Source organism: Anser brachyrhynchus (genome assembly GCF_964034855.1).
Source record: "Anser brachyrhynchus genome assembly, chromosome: 13".
In the NCBI taxonomy this organism is placed as follows: domain Eukaryota; kingdom Metazoa; phylum Chordata; class Aves; order Anseriformes; family Anatidae; genus Anser; species Anser brachyrhynchus.
Window position 1 is genome coordinate 16,381,025 of NC_137708.1, and position 24,248 is coordinate 16,405,272.

A 24,248-nucleotide genomic window follows, 5' to 3' on the forward strand; every position below is an offset into this window, starting at 1 on the left:
GAAGGAGAAAGACTGTTAGCCTCGGTCTGCCAAGTGCTGAACATGGCCTTCTCATGCTCTGAAAGCTTCTGTATTTCCATTCTAAAAGAGAGGCGGAGATGGAGAAGAAACAAAACACGGGAGGGATATGTATAGCACACGGAAGTCCACTGACAAGAGCAACCATCTACTTCATGACTGGGAGGTATTGTCCAGAGACAAGACTGGTGTTTAAATTTAACCGGCACTCTACAGGAGGCAAGACAGGCAACAAAAGAAAATCCAAGAAGTGACAAGGTAGAGATCTATTCTGGGATTTCTCCATTTCAAAGACCACGACAGCTTCTTTAACAGTTCTGACCTTTGCAATACAGCAGTGGGAAAAAAGATGTACCTATCCTGCGTGCATTAGAGTGTGCTTATTGTATTGCACACTTCCAGAACAGTTGTATGTAATTCAAGCTGTTTCCAGGAGAGTTTTGATCCCGTAGAAGAAACGCGTTGGCTCTTTACCTGCTAGGCCAGGAGTATACACAGGAGTTGACCTCACTGGCAAATTCTATATTTATACCGTTGTTGCCAAACGCGAAGTTATTCCTCACCTAGTAGACATGAAACATAATGCAATGAGGACAGTCCAGAACTGCTTCACGGTAAGAAAACTAAAGTCACAACACAGATCAGACGTGTCTGCGTAGCCCAGTGTTCTGACACTGGTCACTTCCAGATGCTTTTAAAAATGCTTTTATGCTTACAGAGAAAAGCCAGAACAGGAAACCTGCCCAAAAGGGAGTTTGCTCTTTCCATTTGCAAAGCAGTATGCATCTTACAACTGGACGCCACAACAAAGATTCCTGTAATTACGGGTGCTCTCATTACCACCTTAACATTGACACTTTTACTGAAATCCTTTGAGGCTTTCAACCTTAGTGGAAGTTTGTACCAACCAGTTCTACAGAACAACATGCTACGTACAGAATCATTTCCTTCCGTTACTATCATCTGTAATGCCTTTCAATTTCACTGAATTTCTCCCTACCCTCCAAAAATGGTACTGATTCATTAGGAATTCCTTATTTACTTCCTCAGCTTTACTTACTTGATATACTCCTACCATACCCTCTTTTGCCTGCCTCCTTTCTGGAGCAAAGAACTCAGGCACTGTCCGTCATCTTCACGAGCCCCTCACAGATAGCCGTGCACAGTGCTGGCAGCACAGCCTGCTAACCCAACTGGCCATGCCTCTGAAATCTCAAAACCCGTTCCATATTCTACAATCAGGTCGTATTCAATTAAAATTAGCGATACCGATAGATGTAGCAGCAGTGCCGTGGTATGCTATTTATGCTCATCCAGGAAATAGACCGTTAACTGAGTTTTTAAATAAATTTTTATCTCTCCTCATAAAATCAAACTTCCTAGTTAGGACTGAAGAAAAGAAAGCACTGAATACAAGCACCAAGACTTTTTGCATAATGCAGATTCATTTCATTATGTTCGGTAATAAATGTTGCTCTTTGCTCTTCCACTATGGTCAATATTTATAACTTTATCAGATGAAGAGGAATTTGATGGCCTGGCTTCAATAAGAAATTTTGCTTGTAATATATATATATATATATATATTTTTTTTTTTAAATATATGCCTGCTCAGTTCTAAATCCGTTCTCATTGCATCACGGTGAAATGGTGACCTATTACACGTAATGGTCTTATTTCAATCTCTCCATAATGAGATCTTTGACAACAATATAGGCACTGAAGGTAGGAAGAGAGAAAACATTACCTTGGGAGTAATCTCTTTGTATCAGGTACCTACATTATGTTGGTATCTGATGTGCTTCAATTTGTCACTGTAGTTTAAATTTCTAAGAGAAAGGACGATCTGGAAGCATGAAAAATTACTAATTATAACATTTAAAATAGAAGCAGCAATGGAAATGTCAACAATCTGACTGGGCCATCAGAGATTTTGCAATGATGAATAAGGAGCATTTCACAGCAGACTGGGGGAGAAGCTTTGGGCCATTTTTCAAAGCTTGAAGAAGTTCTCAAGGAGTTACAAAAGTTCATTTTTCTCCTATCCCTTCAATTACCATCAGAACGTTTTGTGGCCTTTCTGATGGCTCCGATGAACTTCCAATAGCATTTACTGTCAAGAGGCACACAAGCACAGAGATACTTTGGCCTAAGTCCTATTGAAATCAGCGGGAGCTGGGGGTTTATATGTCACTGCTGACTTGGATCTGTGGGCCTAACCATGACGTGAAGTATTTACTGAACCACTGATTTCCTGGAAAATGTGTTTTCCTGGAGGAGACAGAGCTATACCACATAGATACTGGTCTTGTACTTGGTCAATAACCCTCTGACAGAGCTACAGCCTTCATAATGTCTGACACAGTTTCTGACCAGTTACAAGCCTTGAAACAGAAAAGATTCAGGAAGTGCTAAATCTGACAGCGTGAGAAATTTCAGTTTATTAGACATACTGGATTAAGGACGAGTAGCTGAAAAAAAGACCCGATATAGCATTAAAATATATTAGACCATTTTCAGACATTCCATACTGGCTTACTTATGAGTTCACAGGCAAAAATGTCGGGGAAAGTTAAATATAAATAAAAATAGAGGAAAAAGCTACTTTTGCACTAATACAAACTGGTCGAAATTTGTATTGCCTGGGCTTTGCATATATATATATATATATTGATTGACTGTGCATGTATATATATGTATATGTGAGAGAGAGAGAGCTCTAGGTACATTTACACACACATTTTATATATAGCTTTCCCAGCTGACATAAGATATTCGCTAAGAAGCTGTGTGTAAAAAGAAATAAAAAAGGAAGCTTTCTAAAACACATGAGAGAAAACTTCAGTCAGTAAGAAAAAAATAACTGGGGGGATGAAAATATAAATAAGGACTAACCAGAGCTGTAAAAGCCTGTTAGCCATGTTATCTTATTTTTCATTGCTATCTGGCAAAACAGAGAAATTATTAAAAAATAAAACCAAAGGAAATATCTCTAGCTACCCTTATAGAATGGATGACAACTCTGTTGAAAAGCAATTGTCTGTCCACCTGAAATGAAAATTATACATAGAGGTCAATCTCCAGGTAATAAAACCCAGGTTCTCTGCAAGACTAGCTCAGAAATACACCATTTTTGAATTTTTGAATTTAAAGCCCAGGGACACTTTCAAGCTGTGTTTTCAGTACATCTATATTGTAGTAAAGATGTAAAGTGCTTTTTCCTACACTCCATTGATTTGCCCTATAAAGGAACCAATTGCAATTCTTCTCTCCTCCAGCCTAAGGAGCTGCACTCCCCCGATTCCTTTAAGAGACCCACAGTAAGCAGGCAGGGCAGGGGAAATGAGAGCAAGGAGCCTCAGCTGCACCCTAAGGATAACACCGCAGAGACCTGCGCTGCACACCAAAGAATTCAGAGTTGCACATTTTGATTTATGCTGACATGAAGGCTGCTTTTCTTGGTGTGGTATCCTGATGGATATCACCTCCAGTCCAGAGGCTCCTACAGGCTGCACTGAGCCCTTCATTAAGATGTTGCCAGGAATCAACATTTTGACTGTTTCGGCCTTTAAATGCCAAAGCTGGCTAATTTTTTCTGCGGACTGAAGGAAGGATACCTACCCTGTAGGCAGGTGCAACTCGTTAGATGACAGTCATTTCTGGGTGCGCAGCAGACAAGCTCCCCTGTAGCTTTACACTAACTGGACACGTTGGGCGTCGTGCCTTCACAGTGGCAACCCACCTGGCTACTGCTTTTCCCTTCGCCTGGTATCACGCGTCTAGCTTCTTTTGGGCAGGATGCTTCCGTAAGCAAAGAACAAGATAGCCTACTTTTCCAAGTTAATTCCTTTTAAAAAACGTGGACAACGAGGAAGGTGGCAGAGGGTGGGATGTGACGTAAAGGCGGATGGAAATGCAGAAGAACAGTTGCTTAGCACCTATGAAAGTCAGGCCCACTTCTTCACAAGATATATATGTATTTCCGTAACCACAGTTAGGAACCCACATTTGAGTTTTGGCCTCTAAATAACCTGAATCCATCATAGGCTTTTTGAATGTGCAACTGATAACTAAATAAACAAAGATACTAAAAGTCGCATGATTCCTCCTGCTGCAGTCCTGGCAGCGAGCAGCAATTCGGCACTCAGGGACAGCTTTTGTTTTACCTCTGCTCCTGTCGGGAGCTTTGCCATCTATTAATGAATGACAGACAGATCAGAAAAAGGCGCTGCAGAAACTTAATTCTCAGCCAGTGGGACCATATGGGATCAGGCAGCAGCCTTCCTGCCTTTGTCTGAGCTAGAGATAGAAAATAAAGCTTGGAGTCAGAAACCATTATCCAACCCTAGGCTGTTTCATGTGGGCACGAGTGTGTTTTGGAGTGGGTCCGTAGCATCTATTTATCAGGGACTCAATCGATACAGCACAGCAGGATAGAGACAAACCAGGCGTTTGAGGTATTAAAAAAAGCCTGTGGAAACGCCAGATTGACAGCCAAGAGGAACGTGCTCAAAATCATTTGGAAGCCAAAAAGATTTCTTTTATATTCTGCTCTATTTCTTACTCAATTAGGAAAACTCACCTGATAAAAGGAGCAAGAGATTACCCTGCTTAATGACACAGAGAAGGGAGGAAAACAGAAGCGTTTAAATCCCATAAGCATCTCTTGTCTTTGTCTCAGCCTGCTTTTTATGCCTGGATTATGCTAACACTATTAATCTTTGTGCCCGTGACTAACTCCCGGGTTTTTATGTTAGTGACCTGATTCTGCACCGCCACGCTCCTCCCAGTTCGGTGAGGCTCCCCATGTGATCCGTTCTTCCCCCTAAATAAAGTTGAAAAATTTGGCTGGGAGCAGCGAGTGCTGCTGAGGCAGCGGGTGCGCGGAGCCGTTCCACCCTCCCCACATCTGCAGCACAGACCAGGCGCCTGCTCGGCACTGGCTGCTTTCAGGACCGAGGGGGATGAGGCTGGCCACTTAGCAGGGGCGCGGGCTACCTCCATGCCAGCCTTCAGCAGGGGCTCCCAGCCTTGCCGCCCCCTGCTCGCGCCCCCCTTTTGAGAGTAGCCCAGCAGGCTGAGGACGATGTGGCCGGAGAAGGTGAGTGCTGCATGGCTATGATGAATCCTTTGTGCGGAACCGGAGCCTCGTTGGCAGGAGAAGGAGGGAGGGAGGGGGCAGCAGTTGCAATTTTTTTTCTTTTTTTTTAATGGACACAGCCAAAAGCCTCCTTTCCTTCCCCGTTATGCCGAAGGCGTGAGCCTCTCTCCGAGGGAATCCACCTAACGAGCTGCTTTCCCAACGAAGCTGGTTTTCCCAGCACGGGGCGCAAAGCGCAGCAGCAAAAAAAAGCCCAAGCATCTGAAGGCGCCTGCTGCAGACCTGCCCTTCGCCCGGCTGGGCAGGCAGGTGCCTCGCCGGGCACAGCTCATCCTGCTCCAGCCCTTCACAGCCTCCCACCGGGCACAGCACAGCACCCGCTGGGTGCCCGACGCGGTGCCCAGCACGGCATGGGGCAGCACGGTGCCCAGGAACACCCCACCATCCGGCTGTCCCCAGCCCAGGAGCCCCAGCCTGGCCGGGGGCCACTCGTGCGGCTCTCCCCCGCTACCAGCAGCTGTCCGAGCAGGAGCCAGCACGCGTCGCTCCTCCCAGGGCCGCCGAAGGTGCCCGCTCAGGCACCCCACCACCCCTATGCACACACTCCTCTCGCTGCGCATCTTCCTCCCCGTCCCTCGGGGGGCCGCAGGTAGCCCTCAGCCTCTCCTGTTCATCGCCACCCGCTTCTCTGCACGCACGACAAGCCTCCCCCTCAACTACCCATGGCACTCGGCCCCCCAGTGCACAAAGAGGAGCCCCCCGTCCCCTCCATGCGCCTACCTGGTAGGTGCAGCTCGCTCTGTGCGCATGCAGACCACGCGCCGGGGTGCCCCTCAGGCCCCCCGCACGCCCCGTGTCCCCTTCCCGCCACGGCTAAAGCCGTGCACCCACCGATCTCTGATGCATTAACTCATCTCAGAGGCATTTCACACAACTTCTCCCCTGCCTGGGTTGTGATTTCAAGCTAAAAGGAAAGTCAGTCCTCACTAGTAAGTGCTGAATGCCCGAAGAAAGTCTCCATTCCCTTCTCCCCCACTGCTCCTCTAGCCTCGGTGCAGGGACCAGCTCCCTGCACACTGGCTGGTTACCCCCAAAAGTACCTGTGCTTTAATTCTGTCAGAGGGGAGAAGAGGGCAGGGAGGAGGATGGGTGCTTACTGCTTACCTACAACTCCCAGATTTGACAGACACTGTCCCAGTCCATGCTGGGGGGGAAATAAATGGGATCTTAGTCCAGAAACGTACAAAGCAGCTGCATCTAAAATGACATTCGTCACTCCACCGTCTATCCCTCCCTGCTTCCTCCCACCTTTTAACTTAGTATTTTTCTTGCACAATTTTAAAGATGAAATTCCCTGCGTACTGAATGTATTGTAGTCCTAGACTGTGACTATTCTTCAAGAACAGACATACTGGCTGGAAGGAGAAGAGTTTCTTTTTTAAATGAGTTGGATGAACACTTGAATGTTCAAGCAATCTTTTGCTCCTTGGCATGTTTAAAAAAAAAAAAAAAGAAAGCTATCCCTGCGGGAGTTTCAATCTTGGCAGATTTCAGATCCAAGACAAAGGCTGCTAACCATCCCATCCATAATTACATTCCTTACTAGCAGTAAGAGAAAAAAAGAAGAAAGATTAAAAAAGGAGGTGGGAGGGGGATAAAAAAGCAGACGTCTTTTGTTCATCCCCCTTGTATAGCCAATTAGCCCAGAATCAGAACCTTCCTTCACCTGCAAAGAAAATGAGAATGTAATGACAGGGCCACTGATTGTCTTAAAATCTTATCTTATGAAGCTTCTTAGGATTTTGTTCTGTTCATTTTAATTCAGCTCTAAACTGCTTTCAAGTTTTCATTTAACCTGTAACTCAAGAGAACAATTAAACAATCCACTTGGACCTGGACTGGTGAGTACTTGTTCTGACCCCAAAAATGTAATACAGAGCATTATGACAAAGTGACCCTGGAAACAGACAAAAAGAAAAAAACACTGAGTGAATTTAAGTACCAGTGTAGGCTAGGGAATTGTTTGTAGCTCGGGATTTGTGTTTTCACAGAGTAACATTTAAAATATAGACTAATGGAAGAATGTACAGCCTGCCTCTGCAATCACAGGATGTAATTGCCCCTGATTTTGAAAGGCGTGTGGGAAGAACAGGGTAGAATGTTGTGCAAAAGGAATGAACATGAACTAAATTAGCAAAAAGTTAACCACGAAATAAATTCAAATGGAAAAAAAGAATCCCTATTTCATAGGATACACTTTTCAGCTGCTGCTATAAGATTGCCTCCTCTATTGGGAAAAACAAAGGGTGGCTTATCTGCAAAATCCATCCTCTGAAAAGAGGTATACTGAGTGCTGCTTTGAAAAAAAGAAATTTCAACATAGGCTTCACTGCATTTTAAAAAACTATTTCAAAGTGAACCTCACAAAGGAACAGATCTGTTCAACTGTTTAGAGAACAGCACCATGATACAGTACTGGTTTCCAAATTCAAGAGGAAAAAAAAAAAAGAAACCCTCCAACCCCTTCCCCAAATATGAGCACCTGAAAGGAGTAAGACTCTACATCTCTCCCTAACGTGTTTTATTACAGCATTCGCAAGCCTCAGTCAGTGTGCCTATTGGGAGCATTTAATACACAGTTTCAAAGCTACCCTAAAAACGGTATGCTAGGATTTCATTGATCGTGATGACAAACTTTCTTTACACCACTCTATAGACATGGCATCTAAAATATGTATCACAGGTACATTTTGCTAGCATCGATTTGAGGAGGGAATTTGTCAAGCATTCAGTCTACAACATGATTTACTTGCAGTTTCTTCCTGGTAACAGGCATCAGCAGCATCCGTAAGGATTTGGACTTCACACACAAAAACCAGTGTTTACCAAAACATGCAGTTTTAAGAAGGCTGCAATCACACCTGAAAAACTACTGGTATTTATCAAATCATAGTTATACCAAATCAGCATCTTACACTATCACAAGAAGTCACCAATAAAATCAGTGGGATAAATATCAGTTTCAGAGAGTTTAAGTCTACAACACAACAGGTTTGTTGCTTCAATTACCCCACACTTCAGCAATGACTTAATTAAAATGAAAACCTTGAGAAAACAAACAAAAAAAACCCAACACACCAGAAGTAGCTCCATATAGGTTCTCTATAAACTAAATGCCCAGGCAAATAGTATGTAAATAATGAATGTAAATTCGGTCCCAGCCCACATTAAGCACAGACACCAGCCCACAGCAGTTATTCTGAAAAAACTGAAAAGCAAACGTCCTGAGTAGTGCTCACAGCCTGCAACTTCCATCTGAATCCATGGAGGCTCTTTTGCTCGGCATCCCTCAGTGCAGTGGTAAGGGGGTATCAGGATGTGGCCTGAAGTCACTTGCTTTTGTTATACCCAGTCTGTCCCTCAAAGTTATCCGAGCCTATCACAGCTTTAAGGAGAATCAGGATCCCAGTGGATATCGTTCCTTTCACAGGAACAAGTTTAAATCTTCTGTTGACTTACAGATCTGATCAATGCTGGAATGAGTTTTTGCAAGTGCTTCCAAAACTTGCAGTCTTTCCCTCCTCCTGAATCAGGGAGGAGGAAACCTCAAAACAAAACCATCAGACAGTCAGGAACACTCACGTTGTATTTCCAGAGTATCATGAAGACAGAACAGGCTGAACAACTGCTAAAAGCAGAGTTTTCTTGCTCACCAGGATATAAATAGGGTAAAGCATTTTGAGAGACTAGGGCAGAATTTTACAGCCTTAATTAAAAGACTAATTGACTTGCTTAAATCTGCATTTAAGTTGCCTGTTATAGCAAGGGTATTATGCAAATTAAGCTTCTAAGGAATGATTAAGTATAAAATTTAGTCTAGATCAGTTTGGGATTTTGGTTTTAGATTAAGAAGGAAGACAAAGCCAAAAGCCAGGTCCTTTCATTTTAGGATCTCTCCAATAACTCTACGGTGTTTAACACCTACAAATCCGGTTACACATTACAAACATACCCGAAGTGGGCTGCTGTGCTTTACCAACCCAATGTTTATTATTTAAGCCCATACCCTCAAGGACACAGAACCTACTGGGAAGTACAAAGCCTCTCTGGCTCTCAGCTGAAAGCTGAACAGCACTTTGCAGACTTGAAAGCTCAAGATTTCCAAATGTGTTTTAAGCACCCAAAGATAGACAGATCTGTACCAGTACACATAGGCATTTTGAAAACTGCTATGGTGGTCTTATATACATATTTAAAATACCCATAAAATCTGGCCCTTGGTTCTCACACAAGAGTTTCTAGAAGATGCAGTAAAAAAACAGTGAGATATTTCAGACTTGCTACTTGTGTGCTTCTTGAAGTCCTTCCTCCCTTCTATCCTTCTCCCGTTCCTCCCTCCCTCCTTGTCCCCACTTTCATTTGCTCTCACTCCCACTCTGGCTTTCATCTCCAATTTTGTGCACAAGTGTATTAGTAGATGTCTTGCTACACTAGCTCTGGAGGAAGAGAAAAGAATCATTTACATATCAGGTTTAGAACATGATACATTTCATACAAATGTTTTCACATCAAAAAGATGCAAATCAGGAGAAAGGAGGCACATTCTTCTGTAATGCAATAAAAAACAGAAAATACACTTTGAAAGGCAGCAGAAAAATTTACAAGCAAGCTGAAGGCAGAAAGAAAGCCTGAAACTACATTAGAAAGCCAATACATATTAAAGATGATATAAACGCTAGAAGGAATTCAGCATTTGATTTGAAAATGCAGTGTGTGTGTATGCATGAGTACTTGAGAGAGATACACGCAAGACAGCAACCAAAGATTCTCCTCCTACTGGAATCAGAGATTCTTAATATTAATTCACAAGGAGCGGGTCTATAGTTTTATGCCAGTGATCTTTAAAAAGATGTTTTTGTGTTCATCTGAGAACCGTATCATAAAATTTCCTTGCTCACTACTGGTTTAAATGTGCTTGTCAACCTTTCTCCCTCAATGAAAGAAACCAGAAAGTCACAGAAGTCTGAGTTAACCTGAAGGTTAGGTATGTACAATCGGCTTCCTATTAAAACAATAAAACCACAGCACCTCACCTGTAATTTCTGGCCCTCATCCTTCCAACGAAGCTGAAGATTTTGGACGTTCACAGAACTCAGTCCTTCCTTCAACTGCAACAAAGAACCAGAAAAGAGTTATCCTAACAGAAAAAAGCATTGGCAACTAAAACTCCACATAAGCCTGGCTTTCCAACCCAGTATCTTGATTTTATTTGTTTTTAAGGATTCAATATAAGTTGTCATTATTCTTTTTTATATAACACAAATAGTATTATTATTAATTACCAAGTCACTATCAAACACAGAGGCAAGTTTTGCCCATATAAAATGGTCGGAGTTTCAGTGAAATCAAAAAAGCTGTTGATCCACATTTGTATCTCTTTCCAGCAATTCAGCATTTGATGGATATGCCAATAACCTGAATTAATCTTTGAGATCAATTTGTCCCTGTAATTTCTTTTGTTTCTCTCATGTAAATTGCATGAAACTTTCAGAGATCAAACTCAAAAAACAAGGGGAAAGACAATGGCCACCGTGAGGACATTACAAAACAAGGAGCAGATTTTGGCCTTCACAGCTTATACTAAGTGGTACTTCACTTTACATATTTCATACTTCACTTTACATATTAGCTTGCTAAAACAGAAAGGTATGAAAATATGAGCCATGGTAGCAAAGTCCATCTCTAGGTAAGGGCACGTACCATGCATTCAGCTTACAGATATTTTAATACACTTTCATGAAAAGTTTCTTCCAGGACAAAAAGCATTTATTTTTTTTGGAAATACCTGAACCATTCTAATATGTTATTAAATGTTAATGGGAATTAAATATGCACATTCCTGAGATATTAGTTTGCATGTTCTTAACACTCAGACAAAATACACTGAAGACTTATGACTCACACATAAAAACAACCCAATAATGTAAGAATAATTTACTATCTATTTGAATTAAATTAGGGCATAGCTATTGAAGAACATTTGGGTTTTTTTAATGGAGAGTTTCCTCACGAGAACGTGTTGACACTGTGGATGGAAACTTGAAATGTGCACTCTGTGTATGTGTGTGTAAGTACAATGATTAAGGATAATATGAAGTCTTCTCTAGATTTAAGCATACTACGAGAGGTCCACCTCTGTCTCAGAAACCGAAATCTCAGTAGGACATTGCAATCTGAGCTATGCTATTACATTTATCTCTGCCGCTACTGTGGCCTCTCCAGAGCTGTGTAGAATTGACTAACCACCTCCCCAACCTGCTGAGGATGCTCCTCCTGATGCAGCCCACGGTGCCACTGAACTTTCCAAAAGCACACTGCTGGCTCTCATTCAACTTGGCGTCCACCTGGGCCCCCGGGTCCTTTTCTGCAAAGCTGCTTTCCAGCTGGGTGGCCCCCAACACATATTTGGGCACGAGGTTCAGCTCAGTTTGTTTAAACATTCCCTAACTCAGCACTCCCATACCAAAGTTAAGTCCTCTCCGTGCCACACTTTCCCACTGGTCTCAGGGGGCTGGGATAGCAGAGGGAGGCTCTTCCCTGTAAAGACTGAAGCGAAGAAGCCACTGAGTGCCTCTTCATTGCTCACCAGGCCCCCTGTCCCATTCAGCAGTAGCAGGTCCGCATCTGTCCTAGCCTCTCTTCTGCAGAAGAGGCATTGTCATTTACATTCTTTTCAAGATTCATCTTGTGATGAGTTTTGGCTTTCCTAACCTGACCCCTGCGTGCTCAGATAGTCGCCTCTCTCTGCTTTTACCACTTGCATGCCTCCTTTTCTGTTCCAGCTTTGTCAGGAGCTCCTCATTCATCCACACAGGCCTCCCGTGTCTTCACTTCGTTTCTTGCATGTTGGGATGGACCATTTCTGAGTTTGGAAGAAGTGACCCTGGCAAGTCAGCCAGCTATCCTGGACTTCTCTCTTTAAGACCGTCTTCCATCAGAATCTTCCAAGCAGGTCCCTGAACAGGCCAGTCTGCTCTCCTGAAGACCAAGGCTGTGATGCAGACACCCGAGAAGAGCCCCTTTTCAGTCTCTGGTCCACATCACCCTGCACCCTTTGCTCACCAGCCTGGCCCACTACCACTTGCCTGGGGGTCACCATCTCACTACCACCTCGTTCCTCGTTTCAAGTTCTCCCCCTGGGCTAGCCAGTCTTACAGCAAAGATGCTTTGGCCCCACTTGGTTAGGCGGATCCCAGCTCTCCCTAGCAGTCTTTGATCCTCAGATGGGGCTCCCATGGTAGTAACAACCAAATCTTTGCTGTTGGCACCTATTTGTGCAACCAGCTGTTGATTCACAAAATCTGTCAACTTCTCATCAAGCCCTTGTGGTCCTTGCACGTGCGATACAAAGTGCAGCATGGATTAGAAAGCTCAGATTTTCTTTCTTCTGCTGTTCCATTTCAAATACAGCACACCACACCATTACTGCGGAGTCTGAAGCTCTGGATGCTACTGTAGCCCTCACTGGATAAGAACACAGTAATATCCGGACTGGGTGAAGCATTCTTTGCCCTCAAGAGGTTCAAAAGTAAAACATACTAAAAAGTAGTGGTAACAGATACTGATTGGTTTGGTCATAGTCTGCAGCACAGTCGCAAACTGAACCCTCAGTCAATCCGTTTTGAAGCCCATCAAAGCAGCCTCCTTCTTCCCAAACACAGCTTAAGTACAAACAATACTCGGCAGATTTAGATTTTAAAAGCATTTTGGTTGTTATCTGAAGAGATGTGTACCTGAGCTGATAGTGAAATTGAGTTACATATAACATCCACTCGCGTTTTTGGAACAGCGCTGTCCAGTACCAGATGCCTAATGATTTTACATTTTCCCTGTAGGAATCTGATAGCTGTGGATACAGATGAGAACAGGTACAGGTTCAGGCAAGTATGACAAGATCTGAATTTCATTAGTGCTGAGACATTTCACCCTCCTGGACTTTCACGTGGGTGGTAGAAACTTAGCTGCTCCATAAACCACGAGGGCATTTACTCAGTTTCTTCAATTCTTTTCTTGAAGTTTCTTTCTTCAGGCTACCTGAGAAAGCTGCTGCATACATAACAAACTAACAAACTAGTAGTAAAATATTCTATTGCCCATAACCTCCTGATATACCCCTTGCCAGTAATACAATATGTAGACATTCATTAAAGTTATGGTTTGTTGCACTTGTTTTCTTAAATGAAAAACTTTCTATCAGCTTTACAAACACGTATTTTTTTTGTCTTAAACTACAGTAAAATCTGGCTTTTAAACTTTCTTTAAAATCAACATTTATTTTTGACTATGTGAACATATTGTTCCAAACTGGCAAGAACTGCTCATTTACATCTTTTAACATCAACAGAATGCTAATTTATAGTAAACAGTCTTTATTACAAACAAGAATGTGCTGCTGAAAATGCTGCTAATTAGTAAAAGAGACCTTAGCCTGAGTGGGATGAACCACAGATTTCTATAAAGAGGATGAATTACAATTGCATCCTATCAAACAGAGCATCTCCGAACAAACAGTTATGCTGCAAGATCTTTGAAACCTAATTTTGTCCTCAAAGCATTTGGGAGTAGGGTGGAGGGGGTTTAGAGCAATCTGTTATTTGAAATAAATAGCTTTGAAAGTGTTTACAGCTCCTCCAATTAAAATAACCTGGGGCCAAATCCTACTGTCCTGAGTGGAAGCAGAAACCAGTAAGAACAGGCCAGCTGTATTCCTCACTGGGTTTTAATCTAAGATGAGACCTGCAACGTGGGGCAGAGGGCAGACCCAGCTCTTTTAGCTTCCAAGCTGCTCAGATGCGTAATTTTTTTTTAGAATTCGTCACACACAGCATGTATCAAAGGCAACTGACTTAAATGTGTTTGAAATTCTATCAGAATTATTACAGCTCGCTGCCTTTAGGGGAGCTTACCTGTTAAGTAATACTATGCCATTTTTTACCCAGGTCATTTTTCCAGGTTCCAGATTTGCAATCAGTGAGGACATCTCCTAAACTCCAGTATAACAAGGACAAAAAAAACCCAAACCAAAATCCTCTCTGGACAAGCCACGTCTGAGGGCAAATAACAAAGAAGTGGGAAAAACTAAAAACAATCATTAACATGAGAGCTCCTGTTTTGTAGCTGATTTTGTTAATGCCTATGATGTTAGCAAAACCAAGCCTGCCCCTCAGCAAAAAAATCTGCCTTTGATTTCACACTCTCTGGGGAATATTTGGGGGAAGAAAAAGCCTCTTACTGAATGAATTCGTAAGATACAAACTACACTTGTTGCAGAGCTTGTTTTTCTTTTAAGCCTGAGGATAAGCCCTGCCACCACAATGTTACTGGAAAATTGATGTGATTTTCTTCAATTATCTGCTCAAGAAAACAAAGAATCCCAAACTGGCAGTCAACTAAGCAGCCTCTCCCCCAAACACCTCTCAACAAAGCAGACAACAGTGCACGCAAGTTTCTGACTTACACAACTCTGGGTGTAGATGACCTGTGCTGTACACTCTGCGACACGTACTGCCGTTCCAACGCTGCCTGGCTTCAAAGGCAAACAAAACTTCTGAGCCCCATCTATGCCTGGAAAACCTGAGGAGAAAACTGCCTTACGAATGCCACAGGTGACAAGGGAATCATAGCTCTTGCTTCTTCAGAAATTCTGACCGAGTGAGAACAACTACTGAATCCCAATGAGGCCGAAGTTCAAAGAAGTTCCTGTACCCACGCTTCTGGCCTCAACAGAATATGAGAACTTTGCTAAACTAAACACAACAAGAGACACTGAAACAAAGCAGCTAGAGGGGTCCCTCTCATCCACTATTGCACTGATAATAGTGCTGGTTATTATTTTCTCTTTGGTAATGACATCCCTAGTGACCTACTGTTTTCACAAGTGGAAACTGAGAGGTAAAAAACTGCAGAGAGCACAAGAGGAGTATCAGAAAGACCACGAAAAGAGCATTTTTCAAAGCACGCCTGGACTTGTTTCATAAGAAAAAAAAAATCCAACACAAAATATTCTTGCATTACCTGAAAATAATAAAAAGAATGGCAACTATGACATTTCCAAGCAAATATATCCTTGTTTTATCTCATTTCTAAGAGTTGTTAGCAGTTTGGAGATTTCCTACAGCTTTATTACATATATTTATATATTTAGTCTCATTTGTGCAAAGCAAAACCAACACAATCATGTATTTTTAATCTCTATTGTATTACTAAAACCATAAATTAAAATCTAGTACTCCCATCCTTTCGAAAATCCAGAGGCCCATGGAAGGCAAAGGGTCAGATTTTGGTTAATGCTGCCAACACAGCTGCTAAAAATCAGTGGCGTTGTGTTGTCTTGCACTGATCCAATCATCTGGCTGAAGATTTTGAAACCCAGTTGTAGTCTTCAGTAAATCAGATTCACAGATGTTCAGCGAGTAGCAGCCTGGTGCTGAAGGTCTGTAGCTGAAGAGCTCTCCATGTCTTCAGCAAGGGGTATGTGCAGAAAGTGTGCAGGATCGAGCCCTAAATTTGCTAGCAGGCAGTAAGTCAGTCTTTCTTTCACTGAACGTTCAGTGCTGAGAGGTGCTAGTGGCATTCCAACCACAAGTGGATTAAGGACATCCAACGTTAGTGGAACCTATCTTACCAAGAGCAAGCCTAACGCACTTTTTTAACTAGGCTTGTAATTATTTTTAAACCAACCATACAATGGTGTGTTTCTATTTTCATAGCCTGTAATACGTCACAGAAAATGACAGCTCTATTGTGAGTAGCATATATAAGTAATATTTTCTAACAGAGTGATGGATGTAATACTAATATATGTAATCGTTTTAAAAAGTACAAAACATGTAAAATTACAAAAACCCTGCTCAAGTATACAGCTTGCTTGCAATTACCATTGATGCTCTATGTATTTTTAAACAAGCTATAATACTGTGATGATGCTGTAAACTTACTTCTGTAGGCAAAAAATGTTTTATTTAAAAATGTCAAGATGAAGGATGTAAATGTTCTTAAAGTGCTATCAACTAAAAATATGAGTTTTCACAGAATATTCTAAAGGATTCTGTTACATGCTACAGATATATTTTACAACGTATTTATGGATCATACACATGAGTCTATGTGAGAACAAACGGTACTATTTTATTACAAAATAAATAAATGTATAAATAAGCAATGAATATCCATGCCTAGATGCTGGATAATGTTTTTTTATAGGCACCCTGACCAATTCTATAGACGCTTCGAACGACAGAGGAGCTCGTACCTTACTGACAGCAGGGAAGCACCCCCCCATGTCCCAGCCTCCCCCACAGATCACATTGCTGGTGGTGCTGACGAAGATCTCCACAAGCTCAGTTGCACAGCAAAAAGGAACAGTTAGCTAGTTGCATGAAAACAATGCAAACTTAGTATTCGTAAGATTAATGGATGTATTCCCCACCCTCTTTTTTTTAAACAGTGGCATTCAAAACACCAACTCCGTTGCATGCAGTAGCAATTTGCATATATTATAACCAGCATCTAGGTTAGTTCTTATTGAGTAGAGACAATAAAAAGTAGTTTTCTGAAAATCACACTGAATATTAATAAAATCACAATCTAAAGAACACAAGTATATTTCCAAATGTTTTAAAAACACACAGCTGAAAGCACTCTTCTTCATACCCACATACATAATTTAGAATAGTCACATAAAAGCGACAATTCAGATTTTTAGTGAAGAAGAATCTGGGTACTGTGTCAGCTAACAGCTTCACAGAGAGACGTGATCCCTTCCAGCAGCAAAACTCATCCTCAAGGCCACCAGTTCAGTTTTTGTCAAGCTCCCAGTACGAATAAAAGGGTTCAGATCCTCTTCTTGGAAGCTGATCAAATTGGCTGTGCTTAAAGACAAAAAATTCTCGCTACGCAACAGAATTATGACAAGGAGATGGATTTATGAAAAGGCAGTGGCTCCAAGGGAGCCTGAAGCATTTCAGTTTCTAGTATAGCTTCAAAGAAAAGGTTCGAGATTAATGTAAGGATTACTGGGCCAGTGGGACCAGGGCCCACCCGCTCTACATAACCCTGCTCAAGCAGTGGGAGGATACGATGCCCTTCCAACCTCAACCATTTGATGACTACATATTTCACAGGTAACTGGAAATCTCTGTTTCTCTAGTAACCTATTTTGAGTGAGATCCTAGGGGAGAAACAAGCACAAAGTCCTGCACCCCAGCAGATGGTTGGGAACAAGACTAAGGAATAACTGAGCCTGGAAGCCAGGTTCAGTTTTTCCTCAGAGAAATCTGGGGCAAGCCAAAGTGGAAATTATATTGCCGAAATCCGCAAGAAACTGATTCTAACAGTAATTTGAGGAATACAACTTCATCCAAAGGGCCAGTAAGAAAGAATAGTATAATGAAAACCAGTTATCAGCATATATATAATATCAACGTATATATGAAAAACCCTTCCACGGCTGTGCAAAGTTCACATGCCTTACCACATCACAGATCATTCCGATTAACTAATGCCAATATGTGTAGCATGAAAGCTAGAAGGCAAAAGCTCCAAAAGGACTTCTAACAACAGGCAGATTAATTTGTTTCAGTACTTTAGCTGCTTAACATACGAATCACCCTTGATCCACCTCACTCCTTTTATGTCCCAGCAAGCACCAACAAGGGAGCAGATTAATAAATATTTCTTGATCATAGCTTTACAGTGTTTCTTTGGATCGAACCAAAAACCCACTGCTGAGGAAGGTACAGGAGGGGGAACCTCCTGTAAGCAGAAAAAGAAGCGACATGATCTACTTCCCCCAACACCCTGCACATCAGAATTTTTGGATTTCTAGTCTCAAGCACTTCAGGATTATGAAATAAATTATTTAGAGCCCCAGATCATTTATTTTGTTGTACATCCTTAATAGCTGCTACAAGAAAATCAGAAGACAAACACTCAGATCTGAGTCACTCTCAATTTAAAAAAAAATAATGGAAACTGTAGTGAGCAGTAGGAAAAGGCACACAACAGACATGAGCAAAATATGCTTTGACTTTTTCAGAGGAGCTACCTGAGATGCCTTTCTGACATTTATGCAAATGAACAAGAACTGTATAGCCTCTGTGCAGTGGGAGTATGAATACTATTTTACAGACACAAATGTTGTCAGACACTAGTCCAAATAACTCATACTTCAATGTATTTACATAAAGGTTTGACAAAAGAGTTGGAAATAAATATTTCAGTATTTTCAGTAAGGAACTATGTACTGAAAGCAAAATATCATATCTTTTTTCCTATAAAACTAATCAATTTATCTTTAGAGTCTCAGAACTTACTGTTTTTTGTTGTTGTTGTTTTTCTAAGGGCTGAAAAATGTGTTCATTGGCAATAACAACAAAATTACATTTTCAAAGAATTCAGCTCCCAATTACCACTTCTGTATGTGACAGCCCTCACGAGGATTCACAGGGAATGCTGGGGGTCTTTAACCTAGCGTTAAGCACATCACAAGAGGCTTTGAAAGATTCAAGAGAAACAGGGAGTGTAGTCCAAAGCTAAATAAGGAGCAGAAATGGGGAATATAAAATGAATAGGCTTAAAATATTGGAAGGTAGGAGATTTACGGGATTCAAACATTTCTGATGATCAGAGAGTAATGAGAAGAACCAAGCAGGAGCTTTCTCATCATATAAGCAGCTATGCAACCTGCAGTGACAATTTAAAAATTAAAGCCAAGCTTTGGGGAATATTCAATGGACTACTAAACCCACCGGCTTACAATACAACAATAAACTGCAAAGGAAGCAGTGAGGACAACCAGCTTTGTGAAACACCGGGCTGCATTGTTTTCACATTGGGCCTGACCTGCTCAGGATGAACCCATTCAAGACAGGTTTTTAAGCACCAAAAAGCAGGTATCTGCTATGAGACAGGTGGCCTATTTGTACATCCCAACATTTCTTTTTAGCTTTTCCATTTGTTTGCGGGAAGGGAAAACAAGAGGCTTAAACATCCCCCTAGCACTCTTAAAACAATATGAGCATATACAAGAAAATAATTAAAAGGATATAAAATACAAAACCAACTTCAACAACACATATTCTTGCCTAAAAAAGTTTTTAAAACGTTTTTATCCTATTTTTCATAGCAAAAAATAATTGAGCTATTAAGCAGTGAAATCCTTTATTCACATGGTTCATAGACAAGGATATTCTTCAAGATTTCCACAGCCATCAAGAGACCTAAATTCACAGAAATCAGGAAACTGAAGACTGATGAAAGTCAGTGCCTGTGACTCGTGTAAGTCCAGTGGCCACAAGGTCACTGCACGAACAACGCAATGAGCTCTTGCTGTCAGCAATGGTCAGAAAGGTGGGGTGCATTTGTGCCCACACAGCAGCAAGTATCTTTCGAGGCTACAATGAAGATAATGATTTTGTTCCTTAACCCATTGAGCTCCCCAGCATAAAGCCATTTTATTTGGATGTGTACTGAATACTTAAACTTTCATCTGGATATACTATTTGAAAGACAGTCTGCCATTTTGAAAATAGCATAAAATAATAAATACCAAATTATATTAAAGATCTGCCAAAAATATTATTTGACACCTTATGCCATTTTTAACCTATATTGTTTTTTCTCCTTCTAGACAGCTATCCCAGACAGGTTCTAAGATTAATTTATTACCATTTCTTGTCCTGTTGGCATCCTCGCTGTTGCAGATTAATTTCTGTTACAGTCTCATTATTTCAGTTCTATAAATACCCTGTTTCATTTTATTCTTTTCTACAGTTACTTTGCAACCTTCTTCTCCTTCACCTGGGACTCTCACTTTCAATTTGACATGATACAGTGGGCAAAGATTGAGCTGAAACACAGTAATTACAGCTCCCTGCCCCAGAAAACAGAATCATTTATTTTTCTTATGGATGGAAGCTGCTCTGAAATCTCAGAAGCACTCCCCCTCCCTCCCCCCCCAATAAATTTCTTGTCAGACCAATAATAGAAAATGCAGGCTTTCATAATTTGAAAAACATATTTAGTTGGATTACAATGAATTGCAACATTTGTATTTGGGGACGAGTAAAAAGTTGAATCTTAACCCAGACTCCAGCACACCGGGCGTATCTGGTTCCACCTGCAAGAATATTAAACTGTCACTCCATTCATCACTGCCAAAACAAGTCATACCCACAATAGCTGGCAATCAGCACGTAGCTGCCCACAGAAGACTCTCCCACTACTTTACGTCCTTGTCTTATGTTTATTATTTTCAGGCCTTAAGTTTTCTGACCTTTGTCTTTCAGCCTTTGCCATAAGTTCCTGGGATCCTCTGAAAGTTCGGGAAAACTTCTGAGTGTTTCTCCTATAAGTGTAAGCGCATCCTGAAATAAAAAGGAAACAAAAATTATTTGGATTTGGATTCCTGCCATTTGACACGGCCTGTGTCACAGGTCTGCCATCGGCAGCTATATCCAGTCCCTCAAGAGCAGCCAGGTAGGCTGTGCCCATCACAACAATTTTGCTGGGTTTTTAAAACATCTTGTTTAAAAACTTTGTTGAACAGTGTGGCCAGTGATCCGTCCCATGCAGCAGGCAAGCAGAAAGCTATGCTGGTCACTAGAGACCACATGTCATTTCTACCTTCTGTGGATGGCTGCCAAGAGAGATGACAAAGAGCTCAATAATGCCATGCAGCTCATACACTGCACTGGCTACTGACCAAGGGTTTCATCCCCAGGGAGGGGAAAGAAAAGGCAACTGGCCTTTTCAGAGAAGCTAGGAGAAAAAAAAAAAAAAAAAAAAAAAAACAGAAAAATGAGACTGAAGCTCTCAAATTTCATATATGGGGTAAATAGATACAAAAAATAAATAAGGGAGAAAAAAAAAAGAAATCAGCATTATTCGGGGAAAAAAAAAAAGTATGTGGTACAACCCACAAATTCCCACCCTGTTCGTAAACACAGAGAAAGGGGCCTCGAGGCTTCAAAGAGCACTTCCTATCCATCGCTCAGAAACAACTTGCTTTCAGTCTCACTCCCTGGCAAGAAGTGGGAGAACTCTTCCTTGGAAACGATGATCATCCTAAAGAGTAGTCACAGAACAGCCGGGGAATTCCGTAAGTTTCAGCTTACATTATATACAATCTATTCCAGAGGGCTTTTGTAACAATAAAGCATGAATGTGTGACAGCAAAGACAGAAGACAGTCCTTCAAAGAGGAAATTTCACCATACCCACAGAGAATGCTACAGACTAGCCATTTCCCAAGCCCAGTATATGCAGAAACACAAAAGAGCATGGCAGTAACGTGTGAGATACACTATTCCTGAAGAACCGTCAGAAAACTTGCTGCAAAGCCACATTTTCTCTCCTCTGTAATTCCTCACAAATGCTTAATTGGACCTGACTTTCCTCTGCCCTATTCAGCAGGGAGGAAGTGACAAGCACCTGGCAAAATTTTAAACCAATTTAGAGGGGGGAAAAAAAGCATACCCCACTAGAAAAAAAGGCCCACGTTCACAAGCACATACAAAGTAAAAGCTCTAAAACTGATGTCACTGCCCCTCATAGCAATAAAGTCTTAGGAACTCAAAGTGAGCGTATGTGTGTCTCTACTTGTATCGTGACATGAAAACTTTGGCACTCAACTGCATAACCAGTAACAACATGCTGCCTTTACAAATGGTCAGATCTACCAGAAGCCACCTTTCCAGTTTGCTCACATTCAAGTGACAAAAATGACATCACTGCCATGCTTAAGAAACAGCCTTAGAAACTGTCTCCAAGCAGCAAGCTTGAGCCTGAGCCTCCACAACTTGGTGCTGCATCTTATTCTGCAACTCTTAAGCCAGAGGACTGGGAGAAAGACTAGTACAGACACACTTACTATCACACAGCTTTGTTATTTACCATTTTGTCCTGGACAGCCCATCAGAATTAAACTGTGGAGAAGTAATCAAGATGTACCCAAAACAGTTTCAGGACATCATGAAGAAGACCTTCAGCTTCTATAAATCAGGCAAGCTCAAATTACTTGATCAGCATGCTAGTCCCATGTCTCCATAACGACATGGAGCCAAATTCTATTTTGAATTGTTCTGCATTCAGATCAATCTGATTGCATTACCATAAATTAGGAGAAAATCTGGCTTACAAATTCTTTAGATACAGTAAATATAAAATGCACCAAAACACTTTTTTTTTTGAAAAAATAACATTTGCTTACTCTGGAATAGATTTGTTCTTCCAATTTTTCCTGGAGTAAAGCTCTTTCCACTAGTGCCTTCTTTTGTCTGAGAAAGGTGATCTCGGCTAGCTCTGCCGCCTTCTTCTTACAGTCAGGGCACTGTGAAGATTGGTGCACTTGAGCTTCTGTCACCTGAAGGATGAGACTTTGATGTAATGAGCAGCGTCTGTCCCAGCAAGATGACCACTCCATTAAAAATAATCAATAAAGATACAGACAGAGTGTCTAAAGACAAAGGTTTGCTTTTGTAGGCAGCTGCAAATTATTTCATAATTTTTGTCACTGTATCATCTCGATGAGCCTGTCTGAATGTCTTCACACTAAAAATATTTGCTTTTTCCGATGTATTGCCCCCTCCAGCACTGATAACTTAGTTTCAGTTAAAATCACCTATCTGTATCTCAGACCCATTGCACTGAGCTGTAATAGACTGGTGCTTCTTGTAATAGGCAAGCTTTCCCTGACACTTGAAGCTATGTGCACACTACTGATTTCTTCTACAGTAACTAATGGTCAAAAAAAAGTACTTGAGTGCTACCAACACATAAGCAGCCAAAACCAATACTGAAAATGGTTTTAATGGGAAAAAAAGAAGTTTTAGTTAGTATAACTCATTTGACTTGCGTGGATGCTCAGTATAAATTAGTTTTATCAGTGTAAACCTATACATAGTTTGCTAGTATCAAATACATCAGGAGCACCACCAGCCGTTAGTTCCTCTTGCTTAGTAAGTAGTTGATGTTCTAGAACGCCAGTCTGTGCGTGCTAACCAGCCTTCCATGGCAGCTAATACACTAATTCCTGAAGGCTTGATTCAGTGAAATGAAGATGCTTTATTCCACGTTTCCAACAGGCTAAGAGAGTACAAATATTTCATCATCACAACTCCGTAACAGCAACTGTTAATCAGCAATAATTCCACCGTACGTAACTGCCTGTCTGTAATGAGGTTGTCACCAAGTTTCTATGCTGACAATCTATGTAAGGCCTTCAGTACAAACCATGAGGGTTATGATTATCTTCACAAATTTTAAGAGGAAAATGAACTCTGAAGCAATTGGTTCAAATACCTATATGCATCTCTAAGACAGAATACAAAGTTCAACAAGCAGTTGACTTTGTAAAATAAATGATACTTATTAATTCCTAGATTTCCTACCATGAAACTTTGACTATATTTAATAACATTTTACAAAACTCAGTATGCTTATTTATAAAGTATCAATAATTTTTATCTGATTTAATTTACACGGATTCCATCGTGTTATATAGACCTAATAAGAGCAGTGGAATCAATCCTAGAAAGCCATGACTCAAGCCTCTGTCGTCTTACTCCTTGATTTCTTCTCCTCCACATAGAAGTATTATTTATTTTTGTGTTCACCACCACATAGACATAGCAGTCAAAGTCACTTTTCTTAAAAAATGCATTACCACACTGTAATACAAATAAAGAGGCAGTAAGAATTCTACAGAATGATGGGTTGGTTAATGCTAATAAAAGAACGTAGATTGCTGAAGTTGCAAAACAAATTAAATAGGCAGGAAGCCTGAAAGAATCATTATGCCAGGACTGACTTTAAAGTATTCTTCCCTGCTCACCTGGCACAGGCTTAACAGAGGAATATGTTAACAGTCACTTTAACCGTGTTATATGGCAATAGATTAAAGCCAGCATACCTGATAGAGAGAAAGTAAAATAAATGACTGTAATTACTATTTAAAGCTTTTTTTTTTTCTTTATCAGAAATACTTTTCCAGATGCAGACATTCTGTACCAATTTCAAACAAAGCACAGGCATTTGCCAAGGCCCAGATTTATGGGTAAAGGCATCTGTAG

At 41.2% G+C, this 24,248-nt stretch overlaps 1 protein-coding gene and 1 long non-coding RNA gene across 12 annotated transcripts in view; one reads left to right on the forward strand and one right to left on the reverse strand.

Moving 5' to 3' along the window:
* The first annotated feature begins 1 nt into the window (after position 1).
* Positions 2–16,344, forward strand: LOC308177139. The gene is made up of 2 exons (XR_013938916.1): positions 2–5,119; positions 14,119–16,344. It is a non-coding gene; the product is annotated as an uncharacterized lncRNA (long non-coding RNA).
* LOC308177125 (uncharacterized protein C8orf48) overlaps positions 7,686–24,248 on the reverse strand; it is a 28,372-nt gene continuing 11,809 nt past the window's right edge. For 6 of the 11 annotated variants that reach the window (XM_080553888.1, XM_080553889.1, XM_080553887.1 and 3 more), the window contains 3 exons: positions 22,388–22,540; positions 20,454–20,544; positions 10,213–17,044 (listed from right to left, as the gene is read on the reverse strand). In XM_080553888.1, coding sequence (XP_080410014.1) covers positions 16,920–17,044; positions 20,454–20,544; positions 22,388–22,540 — 369 coding nt within the window. In that variant the 3' untranslated portion in view covers positions 10,213–16,919. The other 5 variants (XM_080553892.1, XM_080553891.1, XM_080553883.1 and 2 more) reach the window with 5 other exon arrangements.